This window comes from Larus michahellis, chromosome 3, assembly GCF_964199755.1.
Source record: "Larus michahellis chromosome 3, bLarMic1.1, whole genome shotgun sequence".
NCBI lineage: Eukaryota > Metazoa > Chordata > Aves > Charadriiformes > Laridae > Larus > Larus michahellis.
Window position 1 is genome coordinate 54,595,795 of NC_133898.1, and position 19,905 is coordinate 54,615,699.

Consider the following 19,905-nt stretch of genomic DNA (forward strand, 5'->3'; position numbering starts at 1 on the left):
AAGAGATGTATCTGTTACACAGAAATGCAGTGTATCAAATTTGTATTGGTTTACTATTGTTTCTCTCACCTAGAAAAAATTGAAAAAAAATAGTGTTTTTAATATCAGAAAGATATTCTGTCTCCCACAGCAATTAAAGACAGAAAAACAAGAGGAGAGATCCTGGCAGTTATGTACTTAGAAAGCACTTAAATCTCTCTGTGAAAACTGGTCATTGGTTTCAAGCATTTCCTTTTGGGCAAACCTTAAGCTAGAGAAATTACGATCAGAAAAAAATGAGTTGCTGTCAGCTGATGATTATTTTCCATGATTCTGGTAGCGTGCACAAAGTAGAGGAAGCTTTCCAAACCAAGAAGAGGATATAGTCCCTGTTCCAAAGCACGTGAGCGTAAAGAGGCGCAGGGTAGGGAAGAGGAGGGATGGAGCTACAGTATAGAGAGTAATCCGGGTAATGCTAGCCACGCATCAGATTAATTACAGCTGGTAGAAAGTGATAGCTTTTTTTTCTGGAGAAGAAGGGAATAAAATTTATTCTTGTTTAGTAAACAAATGTGGTTTGGCCAAATGTTTTCTATGATTGCACTTTCATTTTAGGATGCTATTTCTATCTTCCCGGTATTCATTTTTAAGAATGGAAAACAAATATTATACTTCCATGTTTTATCAAGATACTTTTTTGGGGGAAAAAGGACAATTGCAGCAAAATTGGATTTTAAAATAATGTTTATGAGATTCCAATTATTTCTGTTGGGTGCAAAAACATTCAAACCTATTCCTAAGTAAGCAATTGCCTTAGTCCTGGGAGATGAAACAAAAAGGCTTTGTACTCAAAATCCACATTTTAGAGAAGTTAGAACAAATAGTTTGAATAGAAAAGAAGTTCAAAATTAGGTGTACAAAACACTACAGAAATAAAAAGGTGTGTATATATTATCTTCCCTCACCACTATGTCCTTGAAGAGCAGGTTTTTTCTTCTAGGCTTCTTTTCAGCCCAATGACTTTCTGGGTTGCTGCAAACTCTGTGTAGCCCCTTTGGGTCTCACATGACCCAGTTGCTCTCTTTTTAGAGGAAGATGCCATAATAACATAAAACAAACAACTAAACCAAATGCCATATGTCACAGCTTGCAAGATGAAAGTCCTAGTTCAACAGGTGTTTTTGAAGAATGTGCAATGGAAATGTTTTAACAAAAGAACCTGGAAAATCTAAAGTGTTTGAAGCTAATTCCTGCAAGCAAAGAAGTGTGTGTTATTATTCCTTCCACCACCACCCTATTTTCACATCTAAATCATTAATTTGTTCTCTATTTAGAAGGTTACTGTTAGTAACTTTCCATTCTTCGAGGTAAATAGAGCCACTTTTAGTAATGCCTTTTCTGTATTGCCTACTCATAAGGAGAATTGCTGCTTGAGAGTAAGGGTGCTTTTTAACTTGGATTTAAACGATGCTTTGAAGGAGAATGAGAAAGTATGTGGAGGGAAGTGTGCTGAAGCATCTATAGCACAGGTTTGAGCCCATGCCGCTCTGCTAGCAACACCTGCGATGGGCACACCAAGCTCTGCAAGTGTATTTCTGTGTTTCAGCTTGCATATTCTGTCTTTACCTGGTCATATCTTGAGGCTCAATAAACAGAAGCAACAGGCCTGGGTGTCTTGACATTACCCTCCCCAGCCAGTAACAGGCATGTGGAATATTTGGACAAGCATTTGTTTCTATTTTCAAAATTTCATGTGTGATTGTAGCATCTCAGAGGATGAGATTTTAATAAACAATATGTTTCCTTAGGATAACAGCTCTGATTTGGGGATTTTGTTTTTTGTTGTTTCCTTTGCAGGAAGACGGTATCGTGAAGGAAATAGACATCAGTCATCATGTGAAGGAAGGTTTTGAAAAAGCAGATCCTTCTCAGTTTGAGCTGCTGAAAGTATTAGGACAAGGTTCATATGGAAAGGTAATTTTTAATGCCATCTAATCACCTAGAGCAACACCGAAAATGTCATGTCCTTTCTTTGAGTTCATATACACTGGTAACATTGTTCATATATATAAATTATATTGTAAAGGCAGAGAAGCAAACCCAAACCCCTTCTATCTTCATTTTAATAACACTTTCGTCTTTTAGCTGGATTCCTGTATATAAAACAGTTTAGAAAACAGTGCTTATGGCTCTGGACCTGGACTAATGAGCACAAGAGAGCATTAGTAAGCATCACTGTTTATAAAATTAGATCCCTCTCCCTCTTTCTGATCTACCCACCAGGGAGGTGAGTGCACTACTGCTGCGTAGTTGGAGGATGTAAATAGGGACATTCAAAGGCTTAAAGAAGTTAGCTGCCCAATTCCTGCTGAGGACAGATGGGATCCTAAGCACATTTCAAAGTCACAGACTGCTCTTTAGGTCACACACAGAGGCCTGTACGCTTTGCTGAGAGGATCATCGTGGTGAGAGCAGGAGGGGTGGGGGGGAGGAATACCTACCTGTATGACTACAAGCTAATTTGAGTAGGAACAATGTTTTTATCTGAAGTCCAAGGCTTTTCTTAATCCCAAAGGCAATTCTTCTTGAGCAGGATGTGTCAGTTGGAAATGAGAATAGGAAGGAAATACGGAGAGAAATAGGGAGGAGTCATTTCAGTCTTAAACTCTTTCCATGGTTTAAATAAATAAGACTTTGAAAGCAGTGGAACAGTGAGCCTAATTTAAACCAAACAGATGACACCAAACTGAGTGGTGCAGTTGATGCACCTGAGGGATGGGATGCTATCCAGAGGGACCTGGACAAGCTTGAGAAGTGGGCCTATGTGAACTGCATGGGGTTCAACAAGGCAAAGTGCGGGGTCCTCCACCTGGGTTGGGGCAACCCCTGGTGTCAATACAGGCTGGGGGGTGAAGGGATTGAGAGTAGCCCTGCTGAGAAGGACTCGGGGGTACTGGTGGAGGAAAAGCTGGACATGAGCTGGCAATGTGTGCTCACAGCCCAGAAAACCAACCGCATCCTGGGCTGCATCAAATGAAGCATGGGCAGGAGGTCGAGGGAGGTGATTCTGCCCCTCTGCTCCTCTCTCGTGAGACCCCACCTGGAGTACTGTGTCCAGCTCTGGAGCCCTCAGGACAGGAAGCACATGGACCTGTTGGAGCAGGTCCAGAGGAGGGGCACGAAGATGATCAGAAGGATAGAGCACCTCTCCTGTGAGGACAGGCTTGAGAGAGTTGGGGTTGTTCAGCCTGGAGAAGAGAAGGCTCCGGGGAGATCTTATTGCAGCTTGTAAGAAAGATGGGGACAGGCTTTCTAGCAGGGCCTGCTGTGACAGGACAAGGGGTAATGGTTTTAAACTAAAAGAGGGAAGGTTTAGACTAGTTATAAGGATGAAATGTTTTACAATGCAGGTGGTAAAACACTGGCACAGGTTGCCCAGAGATGTGGTAGATGCCTCATGCCTGGAAACATTCAAGGTCAGGTTGGATGGGGCTCTGAGCAACCTGATCTAGTTAAAGGTGTCCCTGCTCATTGCAGGGCAGGTTGGACTAGATGACCTTTAAAGGTCCCTTCCAACCCAAACTATTCTATCATTCTATGGAAGTCCTTAGCCTTTTAAGTATATTATTTCGTGGGGTTTTAAAAAAGTATTTCCCAACCTTCAATTGTGGATCATTCTAGCTAACTTGAGGAACTGACTGATACCTAAAATCTGCTGAGGTAACCAGCACAAAGCTGAGCACCGTGACAGTGAACCAGGGCCTTTAGTTTTATTCCTGAAAAAAAAGCTATATTCGGAGTATTTGTCAACTTCCTGGCTATTCCAGAATTATATTGATAAACAAGTCTGTTAGAAGTTTCCTGAGATGAGAGAAATCAGGAAAGTTAACATTCACTACCAAGTTTTGATCTAGAAAATTGCTTGAGAGCACAATAATGATATTTGCATTTTAAATATTAAAGAAATATGAAAAATCAAACAACTCAAAATTAGATTTACTGTATGATTCAATACAAGAAGGAGAAGAACAAGAGAAGAAAATCTGTTTTGCAAAAGTAACAGAGGCAGAATGGCCAGTTTTCAGATTCATGCAGTAAAGAGTATAGAAATGGTTCACTGTCTGTCTTAGATGGTGCTGTTGTATTTCATTATTAACTGTCCAAGCTGAACTTCTAACTTTAAATGTTTTAGAAGCAAAATGCCTAGTGTCTGCCACCACTTCCCAAAAGGAGATCTGATTTCTGGGACATGGCACCACCCAGTTAACTGGGGGATCTGAGTGTGAGTGTGGGCATCATACCTGTTTGGAGCTGTGTGCCATTACAAATCACTTTCCGTATCTTATGTGAAAGAGGTCAGTAAACTCACCAGAGCAGCAAAGACACAGGAGAGGGAAGTCTTCTCTGTGTTTCTTATGCACTCCCCAACCACATAAATTTTCATCACCTTGGTATTTCAGCTAATTGTTCAAATCCATAAGTCTCTGGGAATGCAAACCCATTGGTTTTCAAGTTGTTCACCCAAGGACTAAGTAATTTCTTGCAGGATGAGAGAAGATGCCTTTGGTGTCAGAGGAAGCGATCTCAACACTCTTGAAAATCACAACACTTGCTTAGCTTTCTAGGTTGGGATTTGGGTGATACACCTGTTGCTCTAGCTAAGGGAGTTTTCCTAGTTGAGGTATTGATAACCTGAGGTGTTTGCACATATATCAGGCTAGAAAATTGAAAGTAATTTTCAGCCATGTGCCTGTGCTATTCTGGCAAACTAGTATAGTATAGCTCCTATTATCAGGTAAGTAGGCACTCCAGGACCACTTGGTGGTTTCAAGAACAACGTGACTTCGCCTTTAAGAATAATCAAGAGGGTGGCATCATTTTGCAATACAGTGCATTTTCATTTGTTCTGTTTCCTTTTTGGTTTGGTGATTATTTTGATGTCCTCTGAAACAGCACACAGTGTTCTTGACTCATCTGTTTCAGAGGGAATGCAGACAAGTGCCCTATCCTGTGGTACAGGGAACAGCTGATTAGTGACTAGTATTAAAAATTGATAATTTTGCTTATTACAGCAATATGGGTATTACAAGCTTTGCAAGATTACACGACAGATAAGATATTTCTAGAACTGCAGCCTAATATTTGTGCAGACGCAGCATGCTGTGCTGTTCTATGTGCAGTACAGCTTAAAATCATTATCTTAAGGGTTTGTGGTTTTGCTTTTTTGGATAAAGATTCCGTAACCATTTTTACAGAATAATAATACAGCTGAAAATGTAGTGTTTAGGCAAGCTTACTTTTGACTTTCTTCTCCCTTTCAATGTAATGCGAAAGTTAAATCCTTTACTTGAGCTGTATAGAAAAATATCCCAACATTTCTGTCTAGCTGAACTTCTAAATGAATTGACTTCCTGTTAATGCTGGAGCAGCTGAGCTTAATTTATCATGAATGTTAATGAAAAACACTTCAGAAAGTCTTACGTGTTCCTGTTGCATCCAAATGTCATCATTTGTTCCCGCAGTTGTGAGTACCAGAGGTGTTTGTATGTTCATCGAACTAGGAAACAGGAGATGGCAACAAGGAACATGTGCCCAAGCTCGGCTAGTCAGGGCAGCTTGGGTGAGGAACTGCGCATATCTCATATGCACAGGAAACATCTTGAGAAGGAAAGTCTAACCAAAACCATATCAGATCGTATTGTAGAAGCGTTGTAGTTGTGATGTTGTACACATGTAAGAGCCCTGGTTTAGGTGTTCAGAGAGAAATTAGCCTTTTCTTTTTTTTTTTTTTTCCCAGCTTCTCTAGCTGGTCGTTGAAAGTTGTTTTCTCTTCCCACAAACCTTTGCTCAAAGGGTGCTTCAGAAAATCATAATCTGTTTACAGGTATTATTTTTTGCAGGAGGAAGAGTCTTTCGACTTGCAAATAATGTGCTAGAAACACACTTCCTCTGTTCTTTTTTTGTCCTTTTACATTTTGGGTGCAGGCAGTTAAGAAAGCTGCATGGTTCCTGAACAGCCAAAGAATAAAATAATTGCCGCAGATTTTTGTAATCCAACTCGATTTTCATTAGTTACATAATTTTAGCTAGCCTTTGATAATCTATATTGGTACCAGTATATCGTGTGTACGTGGCCTTGTATTTCTTTTGTCTTTGGCTTTACTTCCTGCTTCTGTCCAGGAACAAAAGTGCTGAAATGAGAGAGAGACGCTCTTGGCTCGTATTTCTGACCTTAGCAGACAGAGCGAGTCCTAGGAATCAGCTAAAAGTTTCCTTTATCTTATTTTCAATGATTAAAACGCTGCGAGTCTTATAAAAAGACCAAACTAAATGACTGATTCCTTTTTTCACTCCCCCTCTGGTGCTCAGATGCGCTCAGGGGCAGATAAGAAATATTTGCATGGAGTACAACAAAAAAAAGATCACCATTTTGGCTACAACTTTATTTTATTTCAATGACAAATTGACACTGTGAGACTATGTAGCATAGGTAACTATAACAGGGAAAACTGTCTTTGGTATCATAACCTATTTATTAATCAAAATAGTCCTACTTTTTGTTAAGTATGCACAACCAGATTTTCAGCTGTATGACATGTTTGCTTCAGTTATATCTTAGGCTAGTCACCATTCGTGACTTACTGCATAAATTAAACCAAATTGTTTTTTCTCCTTAATTTAATTGATGACAATAATTTTAAGACACTACACATTCCTAAGCACAAATGAGACATAACTTTTTTTTCTGTGAAGCTGGTCAGAATATGAAGAAGTGTGCCCACACTCATTATGACTATTCACCCATCTTTAATTGAATGTGTAAGAGTAATCAATAATGCCAAACGTATTTTCTTTATGAAGGAGTGAAGGCTTAAAAATAAAGCTTTCTAGAGCTAGTTCAACCAACTGCAAGTGAAATAGATAACAAGTACTTTCAGCTAGTACTTTTCATTAGAATTCCTGAATCTATTCCTTTATCAAATGTGGCAACGCTTGTAACTGGAAGTTCAGTACTGATCTACACAAAATGCCTGCTTTTTACAGGTATTTCTAGTGCGGAAGATCAAAGGATCTGATGCGGGTCAGCTTTATGCCATGAAGGTACTTAAGAAAGCAACTCTGAAAGGTAAGGACTGGGACAGTGGCTGCAGTCTCTATTTCTGTGCTACTTTGTCGTTTACTTGTCATTTTTTGCATTGCTGCTGTCTGGTGGTATCTAAGAGCACACACATATGTTTCCGCCACCCTCCAAAATTCTGCCATGCTGTAGTGAATGTTATAAAAAAGTGTACATAAAAAAATGTTACCTATATATGGCGTGGGAGCAGGAAAACAGGGCTTCGGAGTTTTCTAGCTGCATGCTTTCATCACTTTCTTGGTGTTATTTATAGGACTTCTATTGAGCATATATTAATTTCTATTGCAGTGGCAGTATCTGTCTGTTGCTGAAATAAACCAAAATAAGTATTTTTAAATAAGGATATTGCTGAAGTAAAGCTATTCCTACTATGCAAAAAGGCCTTCCATATGCTGCTTCTCACTATATGTCTTAAAATTCCTGGGAGCATATTTTCAAGTGCGACGAGTCATGCTGTGGTTGTTGAGATCGTGCTGTTTCCTAGCTCAGGACCATTCAGTACCTGGTCTCCAGTAGGCTGGGGTCAAACGACTGATGTTTGAAGCTGGTCGTCCTCTTCTGGGGCCATTGGCTGCTACAGCCTAACTCAGGCCAGAAAGAAAGTAAAGCACAGGACTGAAAAGCAAGCAAAGTAAGTTCCGTCTCAGATGAAGCCCCTATTGCTTGTCCCTCCAAAGAGCTAGGAAGATTCAGTCATCTTCTTGTTTCCCTGTCCTAGAACTGTACTTTGTTTTTTCCCCTCAAAAGCCTGATGCTTTTTGCAATTAAGGCGGACAGCGTTCATTTTGCTCAGAGCAGGTCTTTCGGTCTTTCTTGGACAAGGTGGGTTTACGCAATGCAGTATAGTGCCTAAATTTCTATCTAACGTGAAAAGAGATCATTTTGAGATAGTTCTGATGACATCAAAATCCAAAATGCTTTAATGTTGAGGCATTCCCAACGTGCCTCAATTTGGGAAACCAAAAGAAGAATAAAGCTACCTGTAATTGCAAGAGTTACAGCAGGTGGTAGCAGGCAGACACAGCACCTCTTTGGAGTGCTAGTCAAAATGGGGAAGTGGCAAACCATGTATTTACACAGCTCTTTCCCCTAAGAAGGCCTTTTCAAAGAAACGTTAGTTTGAAGCGATGCTGGTGTGCTGATCTTTTTGTTTGGAATGTAGATGGGAAAGTTTGTTCTGGCAGAACAGCATGGTGTAAATAAACACTTAAATAGTACTACAGCAATACATTAAAAGTAAAAGATCAGGCCTGTGTACACAATACATATAATAGAGCGGTTCCCTGACTTCTCAACCAAGAGCAGGACCGTGAAGTGCACAGACTGAGCTGAACTGAACTCTCAGAGCCTTCCCCACCAGGGGAAAGCCATCTCCTGCTGGGCACAGTGTCTGAGGAAGGACTGTGTCACCCCTCTGATGTCAACATGTACCAGAGACTTATTTCTGCTTATTTTGACAACCCAGAACTTTTCACCCAAGGTGAAAATTGGGTATTCCTTCTTTTTCTATATAACTCTGAGGTATGTTGAGCAGAAAGAGCTTTGGGGGAGGGTTTCTTCTGCATCCCCAAACACGTGATTGTAACTTAGTATTTTATAACTGAATCTGTAATGCTGTATTCCATGGCAGGGTGGGGGGAATAAATGTGTGTTATAGCAGTATTTTAGGAACTATCAAAATTTAGTTGATGATTTTAAACTACCCAAAGTCTTCCATCACGTTTCCCCTCCACCAAGAACAGGCACCTCTGTGTTTGCAGTTCCTCAGTTCGTTATACCACAGAACTGCTGCTTCTCTCCCCCCATGGCCATTACAGCAGGCTATTTATTTTTTTTCTCAAGTACGGGTCACAAGATTGAAAAGTTGAGGCTGCTTTGTGATTTTGCTGGATTGCATTTCTCTCCCATTCAGACTACTTACCCCTCTGACTGGTAGCTCTGGATTTCCCATTAATCTCAAGATAACTGGCACATGAGTAGTTTCTACAAATAAGTTAAATTTGACAGCTATTTAACTTGAAGTACAAAAATGAAGGCAAAACCCCGTTAGCACAGGGCAAGTGAGAAGAGCAACAATGAGGATTGCTGTCAGTGAGATTCCGTGTAATTTTTGGCACAGAGATAATATTTCTGACAGCTTAAGTTCATAGATTATAGAATCATCTGGGTTGGAAGGGACCTTAAAGATCATCTAGTTCCAACCCCCCTGCCATGGGCAGGGGCATCTCCCACTAGACCAGGTTTCATTTTTTAAGTGAGAGTGCTGAATTGTTACTACCTACCTACACTCAAAAAGGCTGAAAGTCGCTGCAATATGAAGTATTTATTGCCAGGTCAAGTAATGGGAGCAAAGCCATAAGTACTTGTTAGCACTGCATTCAGTATTTACTGACAAAAGGCATGCTATGAGACAAATTTCTGAATGGTTTTGCTTCCTAATCTGCACAGCACGGAGCAGGAAAGTCAAAGCTCTTGGTGCCAGTGCTATTGGCCATATAGCCCCAAATAACATAGCAGTTATTTTCTTTAGTGAAACACGTAAAATGGAGAAATGAGAAAAAAAGGAAAAGAGGGAGGGGGCAGCAAACCTGTTTTTTCTTTTCTGTATTAGTCTGAAGAATTAAAACTCAGATAAATAAGAACGTGAGGAAGTTAAATGCCTTCAGGAGTGATGGCTCAAAACTAGCTTTGTACCTTGCTCTGAAGAGCAACCATAGTGGATCCAGCTGAAGGGTTTCCTGTCCCAGGAGCCTGGCTCAGGCTGTGGCTGGCTGGTAACGTTTAGGAAGACGCAGAAGTACAAAATGGTGCTTCCTCCAGTGACTGCTGCCTCCTGTCTCTTTCCAGGGTAGTTGTCCCATGTTAACATGATCCCAGCTTCACCAGCAGCAAAGGGTATCACACAGAATCACAGAATGGTGGAATAAGAAGGGTACAGTAATCAGCAGCAGCGTTCATTTACAGCTCAAAAAAAGTTGTTTGATATAAAAGAGGCTTTGTAGATCAATTGCATTTGTAGATTTCAGCTTGAAAAGGATCTGCTAAACAGCAGAACTGCTCCTGCTGTGAAGGGAGAATTAGACTCCAGAATATTCATGCTTAGATTGTAAAAGTTTGCAGAGGCACGTGCTGTACACACCAACATTTGTGAAAATGAAATTAATCTTCACCTTATGGAGGTTTACATTAAATGCAGAGTATATCTGAGTAAGCACCTATAACAGCGTGGATCCTTGAAAGTGAGAAAGCCAGTGCTCCTCTCGGTTGTAAATGAGAGCATTGCACACAAGTTTCTTTCTGTCATACCTCATTTCCTTTTGCAGGAGCTTGTGGGTATCTTGTGTTAAAAGCAGAGAACTTCCTGAAGAAACTAGATAAGTGTTTCATTCTAGTTATTGTAGGAAAACCTTGTCCAAAATTTTTGAGAATATTGTCTCTTAGGTGACAGATGGCAGATACATCAGATTCAAGGCTGCCTGTATGTATAACTCTAACTCATCTGACTTTGAAACACTATTTATTAAATTACAATACCGTAATAGCTACTTTTGCAAACATAAACCCTTTTGGGGGGGTCCAGGTGCTCAAAGACATTCAGGTATTTAAATACCTTCCAAGAGTGAGGCTTTAGCCTTTCAGAATGTCATTAGGTAATACTGTTAAATACCATCTTAAAATGTTACTTTTGTGTCTTCATTACACTACATTTTTTTCTCGAAAAGTAGATATTTAGATAAAAAATTGAAAGAGAGTGAAGTTGATCTGCATGTTTAAAAACATACAGATACATAGCAGTGAGTCTTGACTGCCCAGCCTGAATGCATTGTGAGACTGAGGAAACAGAAGGAAAACAGGGGCTGTTTATTCTGTGCATACGTGTGCCTTGTATTCACCAGCAAAGCTGGGACAGAGGGAAGGCGCAGGCTGATTATTTTGATTCACTCAGTATTTCTCTCAATGTGTCTCAAGCTCCATTGGCTTTACTGGATGTGCTTCAGGATTCCGTGAACAAGAGCTATTTAGATCGCTTACAGCGTAAGCCTCATTAAACACCCATGAAGTGCCCATAAATCCCTAACAGGTTGCTGTGCTGGAATCTAAAGGCTGCCTCTGGAGCTTGAAAATCAAAGACCCATCCTTCCAGGAGACATGCAATCTTAGAGAAAGTGGCATGAAGCCATAATTCACTGACATGATGCTTATGAACTTTGTAAATACTGCAGTGATGATCTAGCAAAGGTTATGCGATGGGTCACGATGAAGTAGTTTGCATCTGCCTGTCTCGTTGGTAATGGTCTGTGTAAATCTCAGCACTGGAAGCTATTTGACCCTGAGAACTGAGAGAGTTTACCTGTTTCTGCTTACGGGGCTTAGAAATGATAATGTGTTTTGTCAAAAGCTCTGGAGTGCTTTGCAGTTTATGATCGCCTCAGTCAAAGCCAGTAGGCTTATGGGTTTATGGTTGTGCTAAGCGCGTGTGATGGTTATAGATGCAGTAAGCGGTGAGAGCAGCTTTAGTGACTGACTCACAGAGAGCTTGTGATGTTCTTGGGAATGTTAGATCGATGATATTAATTATACACTAAATTGAACAACTAACTTAGATGTCACCAGCTGGACTGTGATTTCCATTGAAACCATTGATAAAATCTTAGTAGTGGCTTCCCTGTTTGGACACCAACTGAAGTGGTTTCTTCAGTTTTCCTCTGTATGCGACTTGATTTCCCTGCCATGACTGTGGTGGTTAGATCTAAGATACTGATCTCCAGTGGTTTCCTTCTGGTTTGAAGGGAACAAAAATCCAACAAAACAAAAAACTGAAGATAATTTAACCTCATAAGGCAGGACTCAGAAAGAGCCTTCACCTCAGATAAACCTAAATCTTTGGTGCCAAGGTTTTCAAGGTGTCTTGTCCTATTTTGTTCAGCCCCTGTGTTTGGTGAGAGACCCTGTTATTCACCCAGGTTCACCCTTTAAATTTCGGGTTATTATCTTTTTCTACAGTGTTCGTCAATCTTTTTTATATCGTCCTGGGCCTCCTATTGCCCTCTTCTAAACAATTCACCAGGGAAGTCCTGACCACACATCCAGTTTTTTCCGAGACTAGACCCCACAGCAGAGGTCCCCTTGCCCTGCTGTCTGGAGGAAAGGCTACATGCTCTGCATCCTTAGGAACTGCTGCCTACATGCTGGTGCTTTACTCTGAGAATTGTAGCTCTCCAAACGTCAGGGCTCTGAGCTCAAAAAACCTTTGCTGGACCTGGAAATGCCCTTAGGGATCCAGCTGAGACATGGACTCACTCCTCTGCACAAACAGACAGACACTAAATTTTCAGTGGGGACGGGAAAATCTGGGAAGGAAATAGCAACGTTTGTGTGCACAAACATAATGATGTTTGATTCCTCTGATATTTCACAAGTGTCTCTAAAATGTAAAGATCAGCCTAGCTGGTATGTTCTCAGCCACGCAGCAGTGCTCTTAGGTCACCATCTGGACCTTGCCCATTCACATGCAAGCTTTGTGGGCCAGGAGTCAAGGAGAAGATCTCGAGCTTTGTGCTGAGCCACAGAACGTGACAACCTTGCCCATCACAATTTAGGAGCAAGCTGGAATTAATAGCGGTTATCCAAGGAAGCAGAACTGTCTTTCGCCCCGTGGGAGTTTTGAAAATGAAACCTGGAAGATCTTCGACACTCAGTGCTTAGAGGTCACCATCAGGCTGTGGTTTTACTGTGCCTTTGCAAGGCTTCTTGCATCAGACAACCTCTTTCTTCCTCCCCTAAAAAATCAGCTTATCTAGGGCTTGCTTTCTGAAGGAGGAAAGGGTACAGTACATTTGAGAGAGCTCACTTAGGTTGTTTCTAATGGACTGTGGAGAATAATGTGTTCATACACTATAAGGAAAATGAACTGTGGTTAGGAAACCAGCTCATTGTGTGTCAGCAAATATTGCAGTGTCACAGCCTCAATATACAGCAGACTGGACAGGTCAAAAAATGACAAAGAGCATTGCTGGAAGTTTACTTTCATGACATTTGCTAAAGAGCATTGACTCGTGTTCATCGAGATTGTAGCTTCTGGGTTAGATAGTTAATCTTAGTTTTTACTCTTTAGTATTTCTGTACAGTGTTTGGATTCAGGTTTGGATGAGAAGGGAAAATTTTGCCTATAAATATAACCTGAGCATGCATCACTTAAAGATTTTATTACCTGTTTCTACTCAAACCATATGGGACTTCTCATTGAATGAAGTCCTGATTAAATTATAGCCTCTTCAAAATGCCAAGTGTGTTGTGAAGATCCTGTTGACAGGCAAAAATTCCCACCATTAAGACATTCAAGAAGAGAATTCTGGGTATTAAAAACGCTCTCTGCTTTGTAGCAATGGAGCATTTTGGCTGCTTTGTTTTTACACAGAAACCTGTTGTTCCTCATGGAGCTTTTCCTAAGTGCCAAAAAAAAATTCAGCTTGCTCTTCATGAAAATTTTGACTGTTGAGTTCTGCATAGGGGTCACCTTGTTAAAAGTGTTGCTCAGGTTGCTAGATAGCAAGTTCTTCCTATTTTCCTGAGGAGGACAGAATTATTTAGGCTTTGCCTAAATACTGGCAAAAATTGTCATCAGTTTCCCTATCTTTCTTCCTGTCATTCAGCCCGACTGATTCGTATAGGTGTGCACACTTCTGAACTTGTCATATATGCTGTAGGTAAATGCAGCGATATCGCCCAATTCTTTCCTGTCCACACATTTGTTCCAGTACAACTCTGCTATTACTGTAATACCAAAATATAGCTCACTGCATGGTTGTATGTTCATTTGGAACGCAGCTTCAGTAGTAAGTTGCTGCCCGAAATAGCTTCATTTTATTCTCCCCAAAGAGAGCGCAGGACAGGACGTGCACGGAAATCACAGTTTTCTCTATGAGAAATTGATGTAGTAGAAATTGTGATGGGAGTCCTACCATCCAATAGCATAGGTGCTTTGGCTTGGACCGGGCTTTTGAAGCAATTCTTCCAGACATCCCTATTTGCTGCGCCGAGGTTTGCTGGGCACAGTTTCAGAGCACACAAGCTGAGCTCTCTCCTGATGACACTAAACCAGGAGCACACCCAGTGCCCTCCAGCCTCTTGTGGGCATTCAGGCCAGGCCATGGGACCAAAATGTGACATCCAGTGTGGGGCAACCTCAGGTCCCAGCGCCTTAGTGATTCCACTCTATGGACTTACTTTCCAGAGATTGCTGGCTGCACCACACCGCTTGTTAGCGCAGTCACAGGTTTAAGCCAAAGTTTCAGACTTTGCTATGAAGATGTTGAGTGCACCAGTGTTTGTGTTTTTCACTAGGTATACACAGAGCTGTCTTAAATTTTTCCATCTTTTTGCTAAATTATTGTGCCCACACCCTTAGCTTCTAATCCTTGAGCAGTTCCATGGGTCCCGTTAGCGGCAGCTGAAAGTGTTGGGTTATTCAGGTATTCATATGATGATTCCCTAGAGAGAAGAAAGGAGATTCAAATCTGAAGTCGGAGGGAGAGAGCACTGAAAAGTCTGCTGATTTCTTTGGCAGAAAGGATATGTTCTTCACCGGTGATCAAATTATACAAATTTGTTCTAAACTTTCGTTGAGTCACACTCTTCTGTGAATGATATATGGAAAGAATTACTTCTTTAAAGTTTCTAAAAAAGTGGCAGCTCTTGCAGGTTGCATTTGAATGCAACCCCTGGCTATTCCAGACAGTCAAGGAGCAGTGGCTGTTTTTTTTCAGGAATGAGTAGTCCATCGTACTAGTTTCATTTTTGATAGTAAAAAGCAATTTTTCCAAATTGCCTTGTAATTTCAAGTCATTTTGCCATCTACCTCTTTAAAGTTTCAATTGATCCTGTTGTGCTTGACACGGTGAATAAGTAGCAATGGAGACATTGAAATTGCAGCTCCTGTAGGGGCCATCAGTAAAAGGCTTTCAGATCCAAACTCATTCTTCAAAGTCCCCATAGTAGGCTTGATCAAGGGCTTTCACTACTGCTTGCGTTCCCCTGGATTATTCTTCTTGTTGTATTCTTTGGACTGTATATCTAATGGCAGTTATTCTCAAATTGGCTGTTGCTTTACAGAAAAGACTACATTTGATATTTTTTATTGTCAAGTAGCAGACTGGTGTTAGTTACTTTTGATGTAGTTTTTCAGAGACTACATAGACAGTTGTCCTGAAACCACGAGTGAAATGTTTATCCAGTTTGACAAATGTGGTGTGAATCCATTTTATCTGGAGAAAAGCCATTTTTAACCAGGAAAAGACTGGGAAGTGCAATGGCCTTTGTCAGCCCTCACACCAGCAATAGGTGGGAAGCGCAGGGAGGAGTGAAAAGCACAGCTTAGTTTAACTGGAGTAAGTCGTGCACTGCTGGCTGTGCATGGTGCTCTGCCTGGGGTGAGTACCTGGGAGCAAGGACAAGCCAATACCCAGGTCAGCCGCAGGGGCTCAGTGGTTCTGCTTTGGGAGCCTAACTCGTGCCCCTGCCCGGGTCTGTGCCAGGTAAACCCACCAGTGTGGGACTTTCAGGGGGCACCCTGTGCCTTGCACTGCTACTAAAGCATCGACTGGAAGGTACCTGAAGAAGTCTTGCTGCCCATCTTTCTGACCTAGGGTGGCACAGCTATGCTTTTGTCATTCCTGACAGATGTTTGCCTAACTTGTCCTTAGACTGTTTCTGTATCAACTATTCTAAAATGCTTCCTAACATCTGTGCCCTATCTGTTGTACCACAGCAGAAGCCATTAGTTCACATCCTCTCTGCTGAGAACAGTTTCCTGTCTGTAGTTTTCTTCCACACCTTGAAGACTGTTATCATGTTTAGCCTCCATTTTCTGGAGATCTAGAATCTTTCATCTTCTTTTCCTTCCTCAGCGTTCATTTCTTCTAGGTGTCTGGGTTAGAAGAAGATTTAGTTTCACTAGCACTAGTTAAGTAGAAGGTGACAAACAAAATGTCATCTGCTCTGGCTGTGTGCTCCAGATCTCAGGTCCTCTGTGAACGCTTTGTTACTACAGTAGCAGCAATGCCACCGCTCTACCAAGCAGATTGTTGAACATTCAGGTTTTTTAATTGAACAGATAAAAATGTCCTGCTGCAAAAACAGCCGAGTGGTCATATTGCTGAGATGTTGAACATTCGTTCCTTTGAGGAGTCCCATTCAGAGAAAGTTCCTAGGAAAAGCCACCGCTTCGGTGGAAGTATTTGTAATACTTCTTTGCATTGGAGGTTGAGACAGCAGCATTTTTGGAGGGTGTCTTCAGTTCTTCATGGCTGCCTGCAGCTGTCAACCTCCATTCCCCTGCTCTCGTGTTTTGCTTCGGAATTAAGCAGAACATCAGTGGGCAGGACGTGCCCAGGCCTGTCGGGCTTTACCGGTGGTAACATAACACTGGTCACTGTTTTACTTTGCCTACTGCCCTTTTCCTTCTGCCTTTCTGGCTGGTGTCCCGTAAGCCAAATGGGAATCTTCAAGTGAAACTCTGCTTTTCTGCTTTTCTTTAGCCTTGGTCTTTGGGTTTGGATTTTTTGTGTGTCTTGTTTATCTTATGCTGTCTTTAAGGAGCTTTGTAAGCTTTCTGTTTGCTTGTAATGCTTCTAATTTTAAGAAACCCACTGCTGAAAAAGAGAAGCTATTGCTGGCAACCCATCCAGTCAGCTGCACAGCATGTGAAGGGACCGCTGGGAGCCTTTTAATCCTGCCTGACGTCCAAGAGCTTGCTGTTGGTACCACGAGGCTGCATGAATTACAGGAAGAGAAAAATTGCTCTTTTGGCAAATACAGGCTCAAAGGCATTTAGTCTTCATCTCCTTTGAATTTATGTCTTGTAGTCTTGTTCTTTCATGGCAGGCTGCGCCTGGTATAGGAGCTGGTACCTCAGTTTAGGAGTTACAAGATTTTGGCTCTGCTCACATCGCCGCCACCAGCCTGCTGCATAAACATAAAGCAGACACTATTACTGCTGCTCTTCTTCTCAATCTCCATATCTGTAATATTAACCTAATTATGCAAGCCTCCTCTCCACGGTGCTCGATGTCCTTATGAAAAGTAATAGTCTGATATTAATGGAGATGTTATTAACACTCCTCCCCACTTAAGTGTAATCTGCTGCATTATGGAATTTAATGGCTAAAGAATCCAAAACAAGAAATGGTTAGGAAATGTCTCTTCTGTACAATGCATCGACTATTTGTAATAATCAGAGCTATGAATCAACCATACTTTTGCATAAATTTGTAGCCGTAGTGGAAAGCTAAACTGGAAATACAATAGCGAAATATCCCTGGGGTTTTTAACCTCCCTGATGGACTCTGCAAGTCTTTGGCTGTAGTACAAATCGATTATCTACATAAAAAGCATTTTTTTGTTCTGTTCCCTGAATAAGTTGCACCAGTCAGAGTATGCAACATAATTGCCATTTAACCAATTTCAGCTGCCTGCAACTGGGGTCAGTTGGAAACCAAATTCATAAGCATCCTCTAGGAGTTGTATCCCGCTGCTTTTACTGGTTCCCATAACACACCAGAAAAATGTTATTTCCCTTCATGAGGACAGATTAGCAGAAAGGTCAACACTGCCACTTGATGCCCATTTTAAGATGGCAGAGGGTAGGGTGTCAGTTGCATTGGTGACGGACGGTTTGCCTCACGGCATTGCCGTGGGACCACTTGTAAACCTCCACCAAGCAGCTGGCCAGGCGTTCTGTTCGCAAGTGCTGCTGGAGGTGTGCTAGCACTCAGCTGGCTCTCCATAAAAGTTAGATGGCACAGTGTGGGAGACTACCATCTGGGATTTGTTTCGACGGAAACAAAATTACTCTTTGTGTTTTTATACTCTTCATGTGGGTTACACATGTCAGTTACGGCTTCCTCATGGCTGCGGCATTTGCTCCAAGTTGGAGGTTTTGATGATGTTCAAAGAGAGATCAGCAATCAGCATCAACAACAGCCTCTCCTTTCTGTTTTGTCTACAGCATTTTCTATCTGCATGAGGCTGTAATTGACACACTCAAGAGGTTTCCATGGTGCAGTAATTTAACTGACATTTTCTCAGCAGTGGTAGATTATTTCTGTAAATCTGGGCAAAGCCTGAATTGCTCAGATAATTGCACTGTGTCCCTGGTCATCTTTCAGACTTCGTTTGTGTTATGACATAGTTGCCATTTGGTGAGCAATTGTCCTCATCAGCACTGTTAACTCAGAGCTGCCTTTTCATGTTCAGAGGCAGTTTCAGGTTTATGGGACTGTACTGCTATATAGGTTTTGTCATGCTCATCAGTTCAATTTTGTTTTCATTACGGATAGATTAAGCTATACAATCTAAAATATTAACGTTGTACATCTAGGTAGGATGTAAATAGATGCAGGTACTAACTTGACCCTTGGATGTTATCATAAGAAAGAAATATTTCCAAATGTACATTTGGAAAGACTATTTTGTATTTTTGTTTTTACATAGTGTTCCCCACATTTAGGTGACCTTTACCACTTATCTCTGTCTCCTAGAATACTTAAATAAATATATAAATACTTAATAAATATATAAATACTTAAATAAATACTTAAATAAATACATAAAGGGAAAAGGATGGGCCCCCAGCTTGTGCCCCTCCTCTCTTGCTTTGTTCAGGGAAGCAGCCACTGGCTTTGCTTAGCAGCTCCAGGGAGCCCCCAGGAACAGACTTTTATGCAGAAGACTTTTTTTTAAGCAGCACATTTTGACCTTGGTACCAAGGAAACCAAGAGGCTCTTCCTAGACTATCCCACTAAATGCACAGTCTTTATTTAGCTGACTTTCCAACCTACTGAAATCCAGACACCCCCATTTTCCAGAAACCCCTTAGCTGTCCCCAGGTGAGCTGATGCCCCCCAGATTCCTGCAGGCAGCTTTCTGGGGCAGCAGAAAGCTGCCATCCCCTGAGCCAAGAGTCAGGGGTAGCGGCGGGCTTGGAGATGTGACCTGGTGTGTGGAGCCAAAGGAAAGTCAATAGGAAGGGTGAAACTGCCAGCAGAGAATTGGACGGCCAGGAAGACAGAGGGCCATGCTCTTGACTTGCCCTTGCTCCAGGTGTTATTTTGAGGGGAAGGCTGAGCTTTCTGGTGGGAGCAAGACAGGGCCAGAGCTAGTCTCCTCTGCAACTTCAGAAAACAGGGGATAGCTGTCTGCCAGCTTCTCCAGAACATCCCCTGCCTCCTGCCCCTTTCTGCTTGGGATCCGAGACGGGGCTGCGAGAGCAGAGGGATGCTCAGCTGCAGCGCTGGCAGAGCGGGTGCTCAGTGGCTTCCCTTGGTAGAGAAGGGAAATGGCAGGAGCGAGGCTGTTCAGCCCTGCTGCCGGAGCGGGGATGGAAGGGATTTGAAGGGTGACTATAGGCGAGACTGATGGAGCAAAAAGGAGGTGCTCATGCGGTGCAAGACTTGACCTCACTACATGAGATTTGCCATTGTCAGAGGACTCCTTACATGTGTCTTCATTACAAGTATGCAAAAGCCCTGCCATGCTTTATGACGCACTTGTTTTTTAGTTTGCTATGGAGAGTTTATCACATGAGAGGATTTGAGACCACTTTTTTACAAGCAGAACAAAGCAAGCAACTTCCGAAGCAAAGCTTTGAGTGGAAGCCTGAAAGCTTGCACTGTGTGTGGGAGGAGTGTGGTTTGCTGAGCAGTCACTGGAAGGGCTGCCATAGGACTGGTGGCCCGGTGCTGGATGGCCCCGGAGGAGCTGCATTACCCCTCCAGCTATCACCTACAGGG

At 41.9% G+C, this 19,905-nt stretch overlaps 1 protein-coding gene across 2 annotated transcripts in view; it reads left to right on the plus strand.

Annotated features, from left to right (window-relative positions):
• Positions 1-19,905, plus strand: part of RPS6KA2 (ribosomal protein S6 kinase A2) — a 309,537-nt gene that overhangs the window by 203,141 nt on the left and 86,491 nt on the right. For both annotated transcript variants that reach the window (XM_074580253.1, XM_074580254.1), the window contains 2 exons: positions 1,837-1,953; positions 7,024-7,105. In XM_074580253.1, coding sequence (XP_074436354.1) covers positions 1,837-1,953; positions 7,024-7,105 — 199 coding nt within the window. The remainder of the gene's footprint in view (positions 1-1,836; positions 1,954-7,023; positions 7,106-19,905) is intronic.